The sequence below is a fragment of the Hetaerina americana genome, unplaced genomic scaffold (genome assembly GCF_022747635.1).
Source record: "Hetaerina americana unplaced genomic scaffold, ioHetAmer1.1.p SCAF_12, whole genome shotgun sequence".
Taxonomy (NCBI): Eukaryota; Metazoa; Arthropoda; class Insecta; order Odonata; family Calopterygidae; genus Hetaerina; species Hetaerina americana.
The window spans coordinates 2,153,963-2,167,908 of NW_027286292.1; the positions used below are offsets into that span (position 1 = coordinate 2,153,963).

Here is a 13,946-nt window from a genome sequence, read left to right on the forward strand (position 1 = left end):
ATCGGCAGCCCCTACCTCCGCCCCTGTGAGTGTACCACGCAGAAAGAACCATCAGAGTGGGAAGAGGGGACAGGCTGCTGAATGACAAAGATAATTCAATACTAGAACTAGATGATCAGCAAATCAAGTTTCTCATCCCATAACAATGTCCCATCTTAGAATGAAGCATATACAGCGTGCAGCAGTTATTTCCTGAAAAAATTTCAATTTGAATTTCCCACCACATTGTAGTTCCACTGGTGGTCACAATTGGCATTCTTGAAAGCTATGAGCATCTAGTAAACAGTCAGAACCTTAAAATACCAGAGATGTTAGACACAAGTGCAGCGTACAATTGAAGAGCTGCTATTATTGGAAGTGTTTACCTAGTGAAATAGTTCGATTCTTCTGGTACCCCAAATCAACTGTTTACGATTTTGTGGCTAAGCGTAATGCTTCGGAGAAGTCTGGGGAAGGTTTCGCCAACCCGGCAAGGAAACCTCATTCGAGAAAATGCTCAGGCGCTGATTTCAGAGGAATTGTGCAAATTTTGAAGAATGCCTTGAAACCGTGGATGGTTAATGGGGAGGCAAACAGGACAGTGCACCAGCTCATACGAGTAATTTAGTCCTAAACTGGCTCTCTGGCAATTTCATTGGTAAATTTAATTTGGTCATACCGAAGTCTTAATGCATACAAATAATATGTTCACTCTGCAAGCCCAACCTCAGTTTTGCCCGTGTCAGTTCTCATAGTGATCTTAGAAGTGCTGGTAAAGCTCAAAGCACTGTCAAGCTCCTAGGGTTTTTTATTGACCCTAATCTTTCCTGAAAAAGTCATGTAACCACTATCTCCAAAAGAAATTTCCAAAAATTTCATCCTAATCAGGAGACTTAAAAGCTGTGGAACAGGAATGTTCCTGAGAAACATTTGGGACTTGCTTATTTCCAAAGTCACCTAAGTTATGGCCTAAGACTTTGAGGACATGCAAGTGACACAAAGCTCAGCTTATGTTACAAAAGAAAGCAGTTAGGATCACAACAAGCACTCGCCATCATGATCACTGTCGTCCACTATTTGTCAGGCAACACATTTACCAGTGCTTAATTCATCTAAATAACTTTGTATTAAGAGGCAATATACACAACCATAATACAAGGTCAAGAAACATGCTAGACATTTCCCAAAGCATATTGTCCAAAACCTTAAATCAGTCAGATAACCTTGCCTTAAAATTCTAGAGCAAACTTTCTCATGCTGCAAGACAGACTAACCTAAATAGGTTCAAAAAATAATCGAGGATTGGTTGATTTCAAACCACTTGCATTCTTGATGTGAATATTTTTAACTGGACTTCTCAAGAGTGAAATTATAATACGTTTACATCTCTTCAACATGGTAATGAATGTATGTATTCACATGTTTTTCTTTAGATGACATCTATGTATAGTGGCCTCAACAGAGCGGAGGATGGGGGTCCGACCGGTCGGCTCGATAAAGGGGTCCCCCACCACTCAGGTGCACTTTAGTTCAGTCGCCTCCGCATGCGTTGAGACAGGAGGTGGATTTTTGTGATGTGTGATTTTTTGTGGTGCCGTCGAGCCAGCATGGAGCGCACCGTTGAGCAACACCATGCTGTGAAGTTTTGCATTTAACCCGGAAAATCCGCATCGGAGACCATTGAACTCATTAAACAGGCTTATAGGGATGATGCCTTAAGCCGCACAAGAGTTTCTGAGTGGCACAAAATGTTTAAGGAAGGCATGGAGCTCGTCAAAGATGAGCACTGCCTCGGATGCCTGACGACTACTCGAACTGATGCTCATGTGGCCAAATAGAAAAAAGTTTTGGACTCTGACAGGCACTTAACTATTACCCTTATCAGTGAGAAGACCGGCCTTTCAGTCGGAACTGTCCAAAATCATTGTGACAGAGGATCTTGCGATGAGGAAAGTGGGCGCGAAGCTGGTGCCGAAAGTCTTGAGTGAGGAACAAAAACTGTCGCGGGTGGAAATTTTGCAAGAAATTTTGGACTGTGTCCAGAAGATGAAGATATTCTCAACCACGTTATTACCTCAAAAGGAGCTCAAAGGATATCGATTTGACTCCATCAAGCAGTTCAAGCGGCGATGACAAGGCTCGCAACAGTATTCCGGAAACCGACTCCCAGTGGGCTTTTGACGAGTGACAGCACTAAGTGTATCGATGGAGGAGGAATGTATTTTGAAGAATATTAAGTAACTGTACTGATAACTGCAATAAAAATTGATTTTTGGACCAGTCCCTATACTTATTGTACGGGCCCTGTATAATTCAAAATACAAATGAGTTTTTCCTTGGTAGTCCAGTGATCCCATCTTTCAGCTCAGCATTACCCATCCTGGTGCTGTGAATAGTACTAACAATCCTCACCTCCCTTTTGTCATCCCAAAGCACCACAAGCACTTCACCTTCACAAGAAAATGCACACCCTACCTTTTTTATTGTTTTCGCCTCACTCTTCAATGTGGCAGGGAGCCCTCTACTTGACCTGATGGTTGAATTAGATATTCCTGGTACAGTATTTTCTTCATTGGCACTCTTATTGGAGTCACTTTCACTTATCAAGACTGGCTTTTTTATTTATCAACTTCACTACAATATTGAAATTATTTCCACTCTCTTCATAATACTGTTATAACATGTCTGACAGGTCATCAGCACACAGATCAAAGAAAATTTCTTTCTTGTGCAAAGCACTCTCTTTCCTAAGCGATGCCATTATATGGAATATTCCTTAAAATAGTTCAGAAAATATGGATTAAGAAAACCCTCTTGCAGGACAAACTCAACACCAAAATCACAAGTCACCAGGACTTAAGGAATTGAGCTCAAGACACATCGAGAGACGGAACAGTGGGGTGCAGAAGCCTTGCCTCTCCCGCTGCCAGGCAAGACACAAGGCCGATTCGGATGAGTCCTACAGGTGCCAATACTCATATTCTCTATATTGTCCATCATTATATTCTTGGGAATGATAATTGAGGTGGTTTCCCATTGCCTTCCTCAATAGTGGTTTTAACATGACACCATCACTCACTGGCTGCCCCACTGGGGTCAGACACATTGCAGCCACTTCACTGAGGAACAGACGCTGCATGGGCTACCTTTCGTCTGGCTCCTAACCTTTGACCTATCTGGCATGGGTGAACCTACCAGGAGCAATTATCATCACTGCCATCAGCACAGCTCCAGGGTCATGGGAACGCACGAACCCTCCCACCACGTCAAGGGTGTGTTCCATGGGAGGGATGTGCAGAATATACACATGGAAGCTATAAGTGGACAGAGATGGATAACACATCAACTACATCCTGGACAGAGAGAGGCAGAAGAATCAAGTTCAACAGTGCCAGAAGAAACCTGGGGCAGGCAAAAAGACACCATGCCTAGTTGACACTATCTGTAGTCTATGACACAAAAAGATACAGAGAGTTTAAAACATTAAATAATAATATCTTTTAATGGGACAATGCAGCATGAACGCACTAAAGAAAAACTCAGCATGGCTTCAGGTGAAAAATTGGAGAGGCTAAGTGAACCTGCAAGCATCATTAAAACAATACATCAAGTACTGCATAAATATTTTGTGAATATGAATAAGAAAACCAAATCCTAATTTGCAGAAGAGAAATGTTTGGAGCATATATTACACTTAGGACTAGTGGAAGCATTCCCCTTGCTTAGAAGCTCCATAACATGGAATGGAAGAAACTTAATGAACTTCAAGTGCAGACTGTCTCAAGCTAAGAAGGCATTTCTGAAGAAAAGGCAACTCCTATGCTCAAAGAATAAAAACCAAACCAAACAACAGTTTACAAAAATATTTGTGTAGAGACGGCAAGGCCTGGATCCGAGACATGGGCTATTGTAAAAGTACACCAGAAGAGAATAGAAGCCTTGGGACGTTTGTTCCAGAAGTAAATGCTGAAGAATGAACAATTAAGTAGGAAATGAACAAGTATACGGAGAAATAGCATTTTCCTTCTCATGGAGTGCATGGAGCACCTTAACTAAAAGAACATGATAGATTGGATCCTCCTTGAGCCTACAATTTGGTGAAAAATATAACAGGAAGGAAAACTGATACAAAGGTCTCACGAGGAAGGCCAAGGGAAAAATCTATTGGGCTAGTAAAGAGGGATGAAAGACAAAAGCTCCGGGTTTCTCTCCACCCTTTGTCCTTTCCCATCCCCCAAGGCGCAAATGACCTTATCTGTCGGTCACCTCCCCTAATTCCACTACTACATCATTCTCGTAGAAATTCTCATCAAGCTATCAGTGTTGTCATTTTAATGTTTAACACTGCATTCATAAAACATCACACTTGCATTTGCCTTTCATAATTTCACATCATTTTCCCCCCCAAAATTACCTCAAGTATTATACTGAAAAATAATTGATAGCCTTCTCTGTATATTATCAATTTTGATCAATATCCATCCCCAAAACCTAATTACCTTCCTTCAAATTAAAAAGGGCCGATATTGGAATAATAACATTAACATTTTCACATTGAAATGTCATATTTACATTGCAGTGCATTATTCTACATTGAAAATTAATCACAGGATACACAATCGCATGCCTTAACATGCTCCTGAAATTTTTTCCTAGGTATCAAAAATGATGGTGCGAAATTGAATACATTTTGAGGTTCAACATTTATGCTATTTCTTAGCCTCGACTATACCTTATCTGCTGATCCCTGTATGAGGTTTATCAGCAATCAACTTTATTGAATTATCACCTCACCTCTAATTAGTGAGATATTCCAGCCTCAATCATCTCAATAATTCTATGACCTTCTGGAATAATGTTGCAAATGATCCTTATTTATTAGAAACAAACTAAACATAATTTGTGTCAGAACTCTCTTAAACCATAAAAAAATCATTATATAATTTTACATCCACCTAAAACAGTATCACATGATTCTAACCCCATACCCATGATCCAAATTAAATTTTCATTTGGGATGTGGGTGAATCACATTCAGTTTTTCCTTCAGACTTGCTACAGGTGGAAAACTAATCTCATTTTAACTATTTCATTATCAGTATTTCAATCAAAGGCATGCAGTATTTCCTAATTCCTAACTTCATGCTTTATTCTAAAATATTCTCCTGAGATATATGAATGCCAACTAAATGCACATTGCACACTTAATGAAAACCAACAGCAAATTCAATTCCATAATTACTTAAGACTTACTTAGCTAAGCTTCACTTCTTAAAATTAAATTTACCATGATTTAAAGAGGAAAAGGTATAATGCAAAAGGAGCCATAGGAATAAAATATGACAGTGACAACAGGAGGAATAGCTGCAAACTGAGAGTAAGCAAAGAAATAATCAACCTAATTAACAATTTTTCCTATCTCTACACAATGCTGATGAGCTAATTGCATGGAGAACTACAACTTTGTGATTCCCCAGGATTTTATATTGATTCAATTCCATATTGACCCATCACCAGAGCAAAGAGGAACGTCTAAACATTGGTTAAAATGAAATAAAATACCCTGGAATATCACATCAGGAGTGTTAATTAGAAGAATAGGATACCTAGGGTATGAAAAAGGTGTGTGATGAAATAATGTGGATTGAATGCCATGGTAATAGAAAATTATTCAAGGAATATGCTAACCCAGTTTGGTCATGCTAAGGGCATTGATCATCAAACAGGTATATGAGGGAAAAGTTTATGGTATGAGAGGAAGGGATAGAGAGAGGGAGAAAGCAGAGGGTGAATGTGACCGAAGGAATTCACAACGCAAGGGCTAACAGGAACAGAAGGTCATATGTGAAGCAATGCAGGAACATGAAAGTGTCAAAAAAAGTATGTTGCAAGGATAGTCTTGTGGAAGAAAATATAAAAGGACTAAATTTCCTGGAATAGCATTGAATGAGGCTTCTTTTACCTAGGCTACCATGAAAGGGAATGGCATGAAGGGTTTATTCACGTAGATATATAATACATAATTTTTAATCAGTTTGCTCTCTGATAACAACTGGAAAAAGTTTGAACTTATGCCCTTATCCCAGCCAAGGCAAATGATTCGAAATTGTTGCATTGATTCAAAGATTTAAACCAAAGGCAAACCATGGGAGTAGCACATTCCAAGCAAGCAAAAGAGATGAAAAGGCAACGGGAAATGAAAAGCACAACAGGAATGAACACCGGGAAATGTATGGCACGCATGGGAAAACAAAATAAAGATTACAATACAACACATGCTAAGAACAGGGAAGCCTGTCTACCACCGACTTAAAATAATTTATCTAAGGCTATACTTTTAAATCTCTTTAAAGCTGTGATACACAAATTAACATGTACCAATGGATAAAGAAGTTAAAGTTGGCTGCTGATGCATAAGAGGTGTCATTCACTCTTTCTTGGAAAATTACTTTTATCCTATAGTATCTCAAATACAGGATGTTGTCACTTGTCATAACAATAAATAACTTTTTCCAAAACACGATTCAATTATTCAAGAATGACCAGTTATGCCATGGCATTCCACTCTTAAATACACAATTCCAAGATCTATTCAAAATTTAAAACCCATTTGGTCTCTTCAGCAATTTAAGTAATTTTCAATTGTTATATGTTTTCTTTTAGTAATGGGTGAAAACTATGTGAAACTCAATGGTGCTCAAAATGCTTTAAACGTTTTTGAATACAAATGTGAGAGGCCAACTTAAGATTTGACAGAAAGATGCTAAAAAAAATTGGCTAATAAAACTTGGGTTCTCTCACATGGTTTCTGGAGAAGTCAAGCCCCCTGCAGCAAAGGAGTATTTACTTTGTCAACCAAGGACAAATTTCCACATTACTTTTAAAAGCATATGGTAAAGGGACAAGGCTAGCCCAACAAGGATACATCAAAACTCTCAATTCAACTGTGACAAAATTCTTCAACAGTTATTGGTTAAATCTTTGTTGCATTACCATATGGTAATGCAACAAAGATTATTTTTAACTCCCTAACAAGAGATTAAAATATTTCAACATTTGGAACACTTGTTCATGTCCACAGCAATGCCAAATAGTATTCACTTGAGAAATGTCAGAAACATCACACAGGTACAGTTAGTTTTGAACACCAAATCAGTCTGCAACTATTTTATAATTACCAAAAAATATATAGTAGAACAAAAACTAAGAGAATACATGCCTGTAGATACCCCTTGCATAATCTTCACCTCGAAGTGCATCGCCCAGCAATCTCTACAAAAAGCATGACCACAGGTAAGATTACAAAATTTGTTCAAAGCTTGACTTATGGCACAGACAGGGCATAGTGAAGTAGTCCTAGATGTTGATGAATGGCACCAAGAGAAATCAGCAGGTTGCTCTGGATTTATATTTGATGCTACCAAACGACGTGAACTATCCACACGATACTTTTCACATATTTCCTCAACAGCCCAGCCATGAGAATGAAGCAGTGCTTTTGCTAAAGAAGGAGTTATCTGTATGGAAAATAAAATTTTTCAAAAGAGATAATATTGTAAAAACTCAATCTAAATTTGGGAAAATGAAAAAAGTGCATAGCAATACCCAATTAAACATTTAGTGTAATTAAGATATAATCAAATAATGAAACTTCACTTCAAAAAGATTGATTAAAAACAACTGCTCAAAATTTGCAATTTGATTGCATTCTACAAAAAAGTGGCTAAGAAACAAAATGTCGAAGTAACATGAAATGAAATATAATTTCTGTGTTCGAATTTCGTACACACCCCGTCAGTTAGCATTTAATATTTTCATAGTGTGTTTATGTTAACGAATCAGATTGACAATTAATAAACAATTAGAAATAAATATTTCAAACCTTTTCCTAACAATTGAGCAATTCATAACAATATCCGATAAGAAAAGTTCATTTTTCTCATTGACCATAACGACATAAAAAAACAAATACATAAAAAACAAATACATTAAAAACACTAAGCAAGAAGCTTGCAGGGGAAACTCATTACTGCTCTTAAGTACAGTAGAAGTGAAGGTAATATATCATGGGCGGTTCGATCATAAGTAAGAAAGCATTTCCACCATTAGTGCCATTTAAAGGGTATATCCTAACGTAGTTTTCAGAAGCAAAAATTAAAGGCACAACGGACTTTAACAAAATCATGCCCACTTGCTAATACCAAAAGGGAACTCCCCAGAGCAGTGACCGGTAAATAGAAATATATTATTAATAATTGTCTCGATAAATAGATGCTGATATAGTTAATCTCATTGTGTACCTGTAAAGACGTGGATAAAGCCTCGACAGATTCATTAAATAGTCTATCTACTTCCTCGACACTGAGGCACTCATAAACAAAATACTCTGGATCCGTTTTACTTGCATCGTCACACTCAATGTCATCCTCGGTCGTATTGTAATAATCGCCATAATCACAGTCTTCGTCTGAGTAGTCCATTTCATGGTCCTCTTCTTCACCCGACATCTGATGGAAAGAAAATGGCAATAAATAAAAACATTTACATACAACAAAATGTGGACTTCCGCGCGTCAGCAACGCATATTTCTTAAGGCTACATATTTAAATGGAGTTCAGTAGGAATGCCAATTAGCAAAGACATTGCGATTACCGCTATGAGAATGGAACACAGACGAAATTTTCAAGACTCGTAAGTAAATAATTCCAAAATGACACTTGTATTCCATTCAAAAGCATTAAGTCGCATTGGATCACTAAATAGTGCAAAATAACCAGGAATGAAATCATTTCTTAAAGAAGTAAACAATCCACGCCAACAGAGTAGGAAAAATTTCTATAAATAAAGCGAAGCACAAAATTACAACGGATTCAAAACTATATTTGCTTACAAACGACTACAGGGCGGATTATTGACAAGATTCATCGACATTGAGGCACAACATAAAAGATGAACGTGAATTGTAAATGCCAAAAGGTACTTACTTTTCCCTCCACCTTCTAAATCCGGACACACGTTTTACTACACAAAAGAACACTAGGGACGATGTACTACCGCGGAATATATTATTTCGACGCCCAAATTTAAACTAACGTGTAATCTTTTCCTCCCCCCAGGGAACCACACCAAACCTCATGCCCTTTCATAACAACTCCCTAGGGATACAAGCTTACTTACGGCCATGAATCTCCCACTAGTGCTACATATACCTAAGACAGCTTCTTTTTTAACCCGTTCACAGATGGCGTTGTTTTACAAGGAAACTAAGTAGTAGTTACGAATCCGAATGATAGAAAACACTGGCGTCGCATTACTGCCGCGCTCTTTGAATACCGTGTTTAACTTGGGTATTATTATTATTAGGTAATCTACCGGTTAAGGTAGGTTTTCGGATGGACACAATTACCAAATAAATATTTTGTGACTCCTAAAAAAACACAATCCAGCAACCCAGTCTTCATCTCTGAGTACTTCCTTCCTCCCTTCATCCCCTCCAACATCCCTATCCTATTCCTGTCCTTTCCTCGTTTGCCTAGCATTCTCCCCTCTTTACAGTCTTCAACATTCCACTGCCGACAAATACGCCCTTAATCCATTTTTCCTGCCTCCATTTATACTTTTATTATTATAGATTAACAAAACAAAGTCCTAACGTTACAAAATAGCTTATAGAAGACGGGACCATTAGGTCTCAATTTCGCCCAAATAAAGACCTATATCTGTCTATACAATATTTTTGTAACATTAAATAATGAGTGACATATTTATTTACGTAATTATCAAAACAAAATCAAGTCAGTACTTGAAACCAACCATGAATTATTTGGAAATTAAACCTCACAGTTGGACGCGTATTTTTACAAGTCATTCAAATAAAATAATTACCATTGCTGGGAAGGCAGCATTTCAATTGCCATCTTCCACTGATGCTGGCTTATTTGATAGATATTGGCTCTTCAAGAAAGGAATAAAATTATTTTTGAATTGTGGCATTGCACTTTCAACTATTGCTATAAGGAGGAATATGTTTAATTAGACCCGGTGCAATCACAGAGGAAGTGTAAAATTTACTTACTAGCACTTCTGAAAAAATAGACAACTACATTTGCTACACTCAAATTTGAAATAATAATACTTTATTCATTTTGAAAAATAGTACAGCCATATTAAATGTCACCAATATAAATATTACTTAATATATCAATTTAAGTTCTTAAATTTCATGAAGATTGTCACAAATTAATTCATCAAATGAGTGAAGTGGGTGAGCAAGTAACCAGGCATGTTACCGATTCATGAAACTCTGGATACAGTTCAATTTCAACTGAGTAGGCAGAGTTATACAGTCGAATTTTCACATTATGAAATGTGTTGTAAGTTGATGACAATCTACAATAAGTAGTATTTAAATTCGCTTTACCTCTTGTGGTGTAGTTATGGATGTGAGATCTTAATTGATAAGTTTCTCTGTTAACTTTCACATGAATTAAAGCCTTAAAGATATACAAATTAAGTACGGTCATGATTCCATACCTAATAAATAAGGTTTGCAGGAATCACATGGTGGCACATTAGTAAGATAGCGATTAGCTCTCTTTTGTAGTAGCAAAATTTGTTTAACATGTGGGAAATGACCTCATAACTCAACACTATAATTCAAATGACATCAAAAGAAGGCATGGTAAAGTGTTAAACGATACTCATTTGAAATGAGAAAGTTGAGCTTTCTTAACATATAAACAGCTTTACTCAGTTTATTACAGGTTTGACTGATATGGGTCTCCCAGTTAAGTTTTGTATCAATTTAAATGCCTAGTATTTTAGCAGTTTCAATTTCAGTTATTTTTGATTTAAGACTGCGTACAATATGCTGGGATTTTTACTGGTTAAATGTAAATGATTAATATCAAAGCATTCCTTAGCCTGTCATTGGGTAGAGCTAGATCATACCTTTACATCTTCTAGATGTTGATATTTTCATACAAAAGTGGTGCCATCAGCAAATAAAACAGATTTAGATTTCATACTACAGGGAAAATCATTAATCAAGATGATGTGAAGAACTGGGCCAAGCACTGAGCCTGGAGACACCACATTTTACTTCAAGAACTGCAGATTGACAGCCATCAATTGTAACCAATTGGTGACAATAATCCAAATATGACTTCATTAATTTCAGTGTAACACCCTCAACACCATAAACTAGTTTGGATAGTAATATTGAATGATTAGCTCAGGCAAAAGCCTTACTAAGATCACACAGTTTCACAGATTCTGATTCATTCTCTTCAAATGCATTAATGACAATTAACTCTACAGCCATAATTGTAACTAATTAATTAATTGTAATTAATTACAGCTCTAATTGTAGATTTCTCAGTTCGAAAGCCATACTATGACTTGAAAAACAGATAACATGACTCGAAAAAATCAAATATTTGATCCTTCATTATAATAGCTTCAAATATTTTACCAAAATCGAGGACCATGGAAATGGGGTGGTAGTTAGTTAAATCATCTTTATCACCTTTCTTATAAACAGGTACTGTTTTAGAATATTTTGGAGCTGTTGGAAAATCTCCTGTCTCAAAACATAAGTTGAGTAGCATAGCTAATTAAGCATATAGAGTGTTAATTTTCAAAGGTGATAATGGACAACCCCAACTTACTCCACTTCCTAACATTTGGGCTCTCCATCCCCCACTTGCACCTGAGCAGTCTGAGACATGCCCATTTTGCAAATTGGCCTCCTATCCCTCAATCTACTCCTATTTTCTCCAATATGCTCATTAGTTTTCCTCAATTCACTCTATCATACGCCTTTTTTAAATCTTCAAAACAAGCAAATACCTCCCAATTGTATCTAATGTTCTTCATTATTAGTGACCTCATTACCGCAATGGCATCACAAGTGCCTCCTTCCTTCCTAAACCCAAACTGATCATCCCCCAAGCAGTCATTTGCTCTGCTCTCCATCCTCTTGTTGATGATCCTGGGAACCACTTAGACTGTGTGCAAAGTCAAACTCATTGTTCTATAGTCCTCACATGATCTAGCCTTTACCTTTTTTGGAATTGGAACTAACACTGATCTCACGAAGTCCTCCGGTCAGATTCTTCTGTCATAAATGCTATGAATTAGCCTCTGAAAACTCTTCCTCCCGACTTTTCCTAAATCATTCGGTTTATCATTGCCTTCCTCATTTACTCAATGGCCTTACTGGGGTCAGATGCCTTTGAAGTTGTCTCACTGAGGAACAGATGCAGCGTGGACTACCTTTCGTCTGGCTACTGGACTACCTTTCGTCTGGCTCCTAACCTTCAACCTATCTATCCAAAGGTGACCCTACCAGGAGCAATTGCCATTCCTCAAGGCAGCTCAGCCCTAGAGGGTCATCGGAAGGCAGAAGCCCTTCCACCAAGGCATGGTTATAGTCTACAAGGAGATTAAAGAGTGAATGTAAAAGTATATAACAGAAGATGAATTGAAGAAAACAAAATAAAAACAGGTAAATTTCCAGTAATATAGATGAATGTCCATGCATAAGTAGTTTATTTTCTTCATCTATGTATGCATAGACTCGCTGCATAGAAACCTCAGCCGCATGCCCTTGCAGTGAAGTTTGGGGCATATTGTAGATGTGATAACAGAAAGAAAAAATCACAAATCAAATCAAGAACATGGAAAATTTAAATGTAAAAGACAATATTCAGGTTATTAATTTGGATAATATTTTTGTATCCAATTGAGTTCATTCAATCCTGACTTTGGTGAAACCTTGGCCAACTGAAGAAAGGAGCTCTTTGTGGAGGCAGATTGGATTTTGTATTTCATGATTAAAAAAATACTAAAAATCCTTGTAAAAATTAGAGTCAAGTTGTAAGAGTTGCTACATTAGTCACAAGGATAAACCTTGAGAAATTTATACTTATCACCTCGATCCAATGACAACGTTTCCATGCTGTGCAAAACTGCGCTTCATGTCAAAGTTTTGGTGGACAAATTAAAGACAGGTGGATAGAGTAAAGATTATATTACATAGGGATTAAAATTAGGTAAATAATTAGGCAAAAAAATCACTCACTTTAGCTTACAATTATAGAGCTCCAATTTTTTACTTAACTTTGCTTTTCTATTTCTCGAAAATTGCATAAATTTTGTTTAATTTTCATTCCTATCATAGTGACTTTCCAATGAGCAAAGCAGTAATTCAGATATCTTGGCGGACTGTCTAACTAAAGCTTGCTCATTCACAAATGTAACTGATTATGTTAATTCTTCACCGACTGTCCTTCTAACCACCGGTTTCTTCCATGCCGTTTCTACAATTTTCCCTACGAAGGGAAAGAGATAGAAATACAGATAAAAGACGGACAAAAAGTTGTGGTGAAGGAGGAAGGTTGAGATAACAAACGCAAAATAATTTCCTTGACTGGGACTTGGGACAGTGGGCTTTAGTCTTGACGTCCGATGAACTATCAACTAAACTATCGAGGAAATGTAATTACCACTGAAATCCGCGGGGAGATAATGCACCATATGCCCCGATTTCTGGCCGAGAGATAGCGCTCGGGAGCTGTTTCACCCTCAAGAGAGAAATGGACGAAAACTCAGGGGAGAGGATAGAATGAAGAATTGATGCATGTCGTAAATAGTGGGTACAGTGTGCTTTAAACGCACGCATGGTAAGACGGGTAAGTGATCCACATTGGCGAAATACACCTTGAAACACAGAAACCCGTCAAATGGCGAATATATATTCACATGTGTTGATAAAAGGAAAAGGGATAGAAACGCAGACAAATGGTTGTGAGGGAAGGAGAAAGGGTGCAGAAAATAGTTTTCTTGATTGGGGCTTGAACAGCAGACCTCGTTTTGTGATGTTCTTCCAATCAAGCTATCGAGGAAACGTAATTACACTAGAAAACCCCTGAAGTTTATGCAGCAAAATGCCCCGCTTTTTGGCC

The 13,946-nt window shown here is 37.4% G+C and overlaps 1 protein-coding gene across 2 annotated transcripts in view; it reads right to left on the reverse strand.

The window, feature by feature from the left end:
• ari-2 (E3 ubiquitin-protein ligase ari-2) overlaps nucleotides 1–9,163 on the reverse strand; it is a 34,073-nt gene extending 24,910 nt beyond the window's left edge. For both annotated transcript variants that reach the window (XM_071582607.1, XM_071582606.1), the window contains exons 1-3: nucleotides 8,964–9,163; nucleotides 8,280–8,486; nucleotides 7,199–7,496 (exon numbers count right to left, since the gene is read on the reverse strand). In XM_071582607.1, coding sequence (XP_071438708.1) covers nucleotides 7,199–7,496; nucleotides 8,280–8,486 — 505 coding nt within the window. In that variant the 5' untranslated portion in view covers nucleotides 8,964–9,163. The remainder of the gene's footprint in view (nucleotides 1–7,198; nucleotides 7,497–8,279; nucleotides 8,487–8,963) is intronic.
• Nucleotides 9,164–13,946: the final 4,783 nt, after the last annotated feature.